General features: G+C 38.8%; 1 protein-coding gene across 1 annotated transcript; it reads right to left on the bottom strand.

The window, feature by feature from the left end:
- Positions 1 to 312: 312 nt before the first annotated feature.
- On the bottom strand, positions 313 to 6,298 carry RIPPLY3 (ripply transcriptional repressor 3). Its single transcript, XM_009698984.1, has 4 exons — positions 6,183 to 6,298; positions 5,218 to 5,287; positions 1,701 to 1,768; positions 313 to 460 (listed from the first exon to the last, which is right to left on the bottom strand). Exons 1-4 carry the CDS (start codon positions 6,296 to 6,298, stop codon positions 313 to 315), a joined length of 402 nt encoding a protein of 133 aa, XP_009697286.1.
- Positions 6,299 to 6,627: the final 329 nt, after the last annotated feature.

The raw sequence follows: 6,627 nt of genomic DNA, 5'->3' as shown, positions 1-6,627 counted from the left end.
TGAGTAACTAACTGCAGTGCTCTTAATGTTCTTAACCTGTGTTACTTAACTTGATTTAAAATTTATAATCTGTTGTTCAGCTTCAAGGTTTTATTTAAAAGTCTCTCAAAACACAAAAGGATTTCCTCTTAGTTTCCAGTTGCATTGACTCATTCTTGTTGGTAAGATAGTTATAAATAGTTTTCTTTTGAGCCTTGATGTATTTCTTTGTTCGGTCAGATGTTTGTCGACATGTTTCTGACAGTTCTTTTTTTATCTCTTGATTTTTTTAATTTTTATTTTATGTTTGTCAAGGCTTAGCACTGTTCATTATTAGGCTGAACTGATTTCTTCTTCATCTTCCTCAGAGTCGGCATCATCATTGTAGAAGTGAATTGTAGCTTGTACCGGAAAACTCGCCAGAACCTTCTCTCCGATGTTATTAAGAAACTTCTGGGATTTGGACTTGGGCAAATAAAGTCTAATAAGAAAACATATTTTAAGAGACAAAGTAAAACTATGAGATGCTTTCCTAGCTAAGCTAGCTTGAGTATTAAAACCTATTTTTATCTTTCTTTGGAGTCAGAAAAATCCCAGGGTTCCTTGTCTTTTAACAGAAAAGTTGCTAACTAAAAGGTACTGTTGATTTTAAGTTACCTCGGTTGCTTTGGGTGTATTGTGGGTTGGATTTATCTAAGGTCTCACCCTGATAAAGAGTTGCCAGGGTGATGATGCGTGCTTGAGATGGTTTGGGTTGGGTTTTAGCACAGTTCAGAATGGAGATGTCCCATGCGACTGAGGGAAGTTTGAGGAATGTTCTGGGATTATGGAATTAAGACATCAGGTTAAGATTGGGGTGGGTTGCCTGTTGCGTGGAGGTAGACCTGAGTGGATTTTGTGTCTCTAGGTGGAGGACGAGGTGTAAGCTGAGAGAGGTTTGTTTCAAAATTCATATTGTTTTGTATTGAAATCTTAAATATCTTAAATTACATTTCAGGTTTTCACCAGCTTTCCCACTAAAGCAAAACTTATGTGGTCTGTATACATATGTGGTGTTGTGTGCGTATGTATGTACATGTACATCTCTGCCTCTTGGTTCCACTTTGGCGAGTTTTCAATTAAATTTGATGGTGATAAAGGTCACACAGAATTTAAGGTTCCACAACTTTTATAAAAACAAATGCTCTAAAGAAGAGGGATATTCCATTAATTTTCCTCCTCTAAGCAAAAGTCCAAATCAGGAACTTCTACATCATTCAGCCTTAAAGAATCCAAATATTGGTGAAAACCCTTAGAAATGCCCCAAGCATAGGAAAAGCTTTACCTGGAGTTCAACTTCTATTCAAAAGCAAATTTAAGCAACCTCAAGACACAGACCTGTAACAAGTCACGTTCCATTAGCAGCTGTTCACGTTAATTATTTGGGCTTTGTGGGCTTGTCATCATGTTAATAAATATAAATTACACAAGGCAGAATAACATTGTTTCTTTTAAGACTACTTTTCTCTTATTTTCATTATTAGGATATTGGTTTAGGTTCTGTTCAGCCTGGGCATCTTTCCTTGTGGAGGGATAAAAATCCTATGGGGTTTGGTGAGTAATTAAACTGCATTGCTAAAAAGAGATACTCCGGAGACAAACTGATATTTCTCCTGAGAAGGAATATGCTTTGTCTTGGAAGGTGTCACTTTTCCTGTATCAAGTGATAGGATTTAACTCACCTCACTGGATGTTGAAACCCCAGGGCTCCTTTTGATCTCAAATTTTTTGCTTGACCATCCAGTCCTGACTGTAAAGAGACATGTTTATTATTTAGAATAGGCTAAAAATGAAGATTTCAACTCTTTTCTTCTATAGGTAACTGTAAAATTCTACAGTAATGTTGCTTTGTTTGCTGTGCTGCCTGTTGTTTTCCTCTGACCAAGTGTACTTCAGAGAATCTATGTGCCCACGGGCTGCCAATAGTTGCACATTTAACAAAGCGTTTGAGCTTGTACATTTTATGAGCCGTAAAGCCAAGAAATTGTACATTTTGCTTATGTGCTTATGGAATATCTATAGCGACTGGTGAGCTAATCACACCACTAAATCAAAGTTCAGTGATTGGAAGAAGAAAGGATTTATCAATCGGTTTAAAGGACTAGGAGGTTAGGGTTTCATAAAATACCTCTTTAGCTACACTAACCAGTAGTTTGGAGTTGGAATGTTCAAGTCCGTAAGCTTAATTGTAATCAAAGATCACACAAGCACGTTAGAAGTCCAAGCAGTAAGATCAAGAGACAACTGGCATCTCGTATTTCTATACAAATGGCGATAAAAAAGCAAGCGTTTTTGATACAATATATTTTTGCTACCTACTCTGTTGTAAATATCAAAGTTAAATTTAGCACAGAATAAATTCCTTCAAATAAGGTCACACTAAAAAACAATAGTTTGCAAATGTTAACGTTACTAAATCCTATTAGGATTATAAATAAACCTGAAATCAGCTCCAAAATCACTGAGCCCTATCATTTAATCTCGTAGGTATGTATTCTCTTCCATACCGTAAAACAAGAAGACTTCTTTTTTCCTCCTATTGCTAAAAACTTCATGTTGCATAAGATAGGTTTAGCTTTGCTGTACTAGAACTTCGAGTGAAGAGAATCTGGAAACCATCCACTCTGCTACAGACAGACACGGACGGCTTTTGCCGCTGTCAGAGCAATTCATCTGTCTTTCTGAGGAAGCAGGCGTCAGCGTGGATATTTTGGTGGGCCCCAAAAAGCCCTTGGGCTACGGACCGAGCAAGGGGTCCTATAGAACTCTCTCTGTACCGTCTATGTTGGCCTGTTTCTCTCACCCCCACCTGTTCGTCCTGTAGCCAAAATGGTTTGTCTTCAGGCCGTTAGGGTTTTGTTGAGGGTTTTTTGTGTTTAATCAGGAGACTCGTGTACTTTGTTTCCACAGTACCTAGCAAAATGGACTCCTGATCTGGCTGAACATTTTAGATATGATCATAATATCTGCTTTAAATACCAGATGGTACTGTTCTCCTTTCATATTTACATTAAAATTAAAATAATCTTTTTTATCTTTATTGACCTGTACTTTCTACTGTCTTTGGAATACATACTATTTTTTAGTAATTATATATGTAATAATACATCTTGATTAAATGCACATTATATTCTTTTTCTTTTTAGACTATACTACAGCATTTCTGAAAAGCAATTCTGATAAAAGCCAATTAATTGCAAAATCTAGCTCAGTTTGTACATAGCAGAAAATGTTCAGTGTTAATTTGTATTACGTCACAGATATGACAATAGGAACTTTAAATTACTTTTCATGGCTTTTCTTTGGGCATAAATGTCAGGACACATTTGAATTTAGGTAGTAGGAAAAGTTACTTTTTATATAAGGAAAAGTATATTATGTATAGGTAACTATTGGGTATATTGTAACACATGTTCTTGGCGATAGAGGTAAAATTATTAATTTTTTTTACCAGTACTTTATTTTTTAGTGCTTTGTCCTGCATCTTTCAGTTTCTCAGGTTAGATTCTTATATGTATATTCCTAAACATTTTTTCTTAATTACAGAGAGGATATTGAAACTTTTATTTGCTTCACTCTCCAGTGTTTGAAGTGTCTACTGCTCTGTAAAGCATTGGCGTTTGTATGTATACATTGCAGAAAATAAAAGTAGCCAGCGTGCAACTAACTAGCAAAAACCTTGAGCTCAGTCCTTCTTTGAAGACTTCTGCTAGAACCCTCAGCGCGTTTGCTGAAGAAGATACCTTCGCCTTCCACAGCTGTGGGATGCAGGTACACAGGACTGAGCACCTCTTCCCACCTACGCACCACACCAAGTATCCAAGCATCTTTCCTCAGTTGTTGTGTTAAAAAGGACATGAAAGGGCTCCTAAAGCCCTCCTTCAGCCTGCCTTAGCTCCCAAGCTACAGAGGCACCTAGCATGCTGAAGCAGCCGTAAGGTACGGAGGAGAAGGATCTGAGAAGCTTCTGGCAAGAAGGAGAAATGTTAAAAAATTGTAACTAACTGTTTCAGTTATACTTGGCTTGAAACAATGCCAGGCTGTTAGCATGAATGTGGGAAACTTCATTATGTGGTTTGGTTTTCTTACCCAAGCGGGCAGAAGCCCAGGTGTGAATTAAAACTTCTGAGCTGGTTGAATAAAATGTTCTACAAAAACATAACCTTAGTAATAAGTCACAACTTCCTGATTTCAGAAACCTTAAGCTTCATGTACTCTCATGAGAGGAAGACTCCTCTCATCCTTAGCAAATTTACAGGTGCCTGTGGCAAAGCTTGGCCCACTGCTGGGCAGGACGTTCTTCCGCAGGCTTTCCCAAGGTGCCTGCCTCAGATCGGTGCAGTTACCGCCACTGTCAGCAGCAGACAAAAAGTGCAAGGTAAAAAGGTGTTGCACGTGTTCGAATATAGTAGAAATTGTGAATCTCTAAAGACTTGCACTAAGGGGAGTTGTTGTCTCAACCTGCTGAGCCTTTGGGAAAAAGTTAAAGATGTAACTGTGGATTGGATGCTGCAAAAACTTAAGCAGGTGCTTAAACCTAAGCATGGGAGTAGCACCATTTCAATACATTTTTTTAAAGTTTGCAGCTTTGGGACCTATGTTGGATGTGCTTCAGTCTGTCTTTATTTTTGTTCTTTAAGCCTAACAAATCTTCCTCCATGAGTAAGTAAAACTAATAATCATGGTGCCTTTCAAAGGCACTTGGCAGTCAGAGCTACTTTAAAATCCAATTTTCTGTTTGATTTCTGAGCTGGTTCAGCTATAGCAACATCTCTCCCAAAAAATTATCAGTAAAATTGTGCACCTAAAAGTATTTTGTCTTAAAGTTCATCTTAAAGTAATTTTCACTCAAACTCCCCCTATACACACAATATCACATACAGACTAGGCCTGGAAATTTCAAACCAAGGATATTCTTATTTGTATAATTAAGCAAATAAAACTGCTGTTAAAATAAGGGTTGTTTTCAATAAGCAGTGCTTTCTGCAGCTCTTTAAGAACCGATAACAATTCTATATCTGATACAAAACTAGAGATACTCTTCACCATTATCATGTACAGACCACTGTAATTTGAACCGTATTTTCTAACACTGAAGACAAAGGAATAGATGACCAAGCCTCACTTCCTGTGTTCAAATCATTTCAATTTCTGCACCGCTTTTCTATAAGGATTATTTTCTCCAGAATTAAGCCTCACCGTTTGCTGATTCTCTGTCATCTCACTGTCTCTTGCTGTGAGCGTCCAGGGCCTCCATAAAGCCGGGCTGCTGAAAGACGAAGATAGAACAATGCTCCCACAGTTAATTCTTCATGGTGGGACCTGTACGATACAGCTCCTTTTGTTAGATTCTGCTGGCGTCTTTTAGAATAACATCGGTTTTTTTCTTTTCAACACATTTTGGTGTAGTACATGTGATTTCTATGGCAATATTAATCTCTCTTCCATCTATGATCTGATTAAACAAACTGAACGATCGCTTGCATATTTTTAACTAAGGAGTCATTTCCCTTTAAAATTTCACAACTCGAAGCTCCAAATGATGATGTAATTCATACTGAAATCTTTTTATTTACGCAGCACTGCTACAAAATAAAAAGTAACCCTTCCTCTCTGGCAGTATGTCTAAATACAGATTTCATGTCGTCACCGAGAGGCTGGTTATTTACCAAGCAAGAAAATTCATCATTAAACTGACCTGGGTAGTCTGATCTAATTTACTTAGGAGAGCATACGCAGTGGTGGATGCTGCATCTGCCTTTGGTTTGCGGGGGGAACCGCAATTAGGGATGCTCTTTGTAACGGTACTTTCCATCTCTGGTGCTGTGTAACAGATCCATACAGCTGGGGAAATGGAAAAGTGCTTTCACATACAAAAGGTAAATAAACTTCAAAATAATAATAAATTGGGTATCGCAACCTTAATTTAATTTCCTTCCATTTATAAGTTATGAAATATTTGACTGAGAAGGATAAAATATCGGCAAAACAAATAAAATACCCGTTCCCAGTGAAACGTTTTCAGAAATGTATTTTGCCCTTTACTTCTGAAGTTGGAAATTGTTTTCCCTTGTCTATTCAATCCCAAAATCGTTACCTTCAATCGATAATTCCAGTGGGAGTTTTGAAATGGAAGGCTGCTGAAAAACCTGTGCCTGCCTTACCTCTCTGGGTGCTCCCTCGGCCGGGGCGGGTGCTGGTGGTGCTGGGTGCCCCGGGAGTGGTGATGGATGCGGCCCGTTCCAGCCTGGAGCGGGAGCCCTGCAGCTGCCCCCGCCATGGCACCGGGGGCTCTGCGGCCGGTGGCAGGTTGGGTCCTTGCTTGTGCCTTTCGGCTCCTCCTTTATCTGAGCTCCCAAAGAATCCTGACCTAAAACAAACACGGCCGCAGGGAAAAGGAGAGAAACGTCCTTGGTGAGATTTCTTTGGACTCCCCCAAGCAGTTCAAAGATCGGGCTGTCCTGGGGAGAGCACGGCTAGGGAAACAGGGGCTTTTGGTTACGTTTGGTTAGCAAATCACAGGGGAAATAATCGGCGCCCTTTATCTTTCTGTCGCTGTTTTACAAAATCCATATTTGCGCTATATGAAACATATGATGTAAATACTTT

This window comes from Cariama cristata, unplaced genomic scaffold, assembly GCF_000690535.1.
Source record: "Cariama cristata isolate BGI_N322 unplaced genomic scaffold, ASM69053v1 scaffold6354, whole genome shotgun sequence".
In the NCBI taxonomy this organism is placed as follows: domain Eukaryota; kingdom Metazoa; phylum Chordata; class Aves; order Cariamiformes; family Cariamidae; genus Cariama; species Cariama cristata.
Note: the sequence above shows the minus strand (reverse complement) of the source record. Positions and strands in the feature narration are given on the sequence as shown.

Excerpts from the sequence above, each read along its gene's own strand:
- RIPPLY3 (XM_009698984.1), bottom strand. The coding sequence starts at position 6,298 with ATGGCGGGGGCAGCTGCAGGGCTCCCGCTCCAGGCTGGAACGGGCCGC. Across the intron at positions 5,288-6,182 it reads CCGAGGGAGCACCCAGAGAG|CAGCCCGGCTTTATGGAGGC; the intron begins GTAAGGCAGGCA and ends TTCGTCTTTCAG. Across the intron at positions 461-1,700 it reads GGGTTTCAACATCCAGTGAG|ACTTTATTTGCCCAAGTCCA; the intron begins GTGAGTTAAATC and ends TTTTCTTATTAG.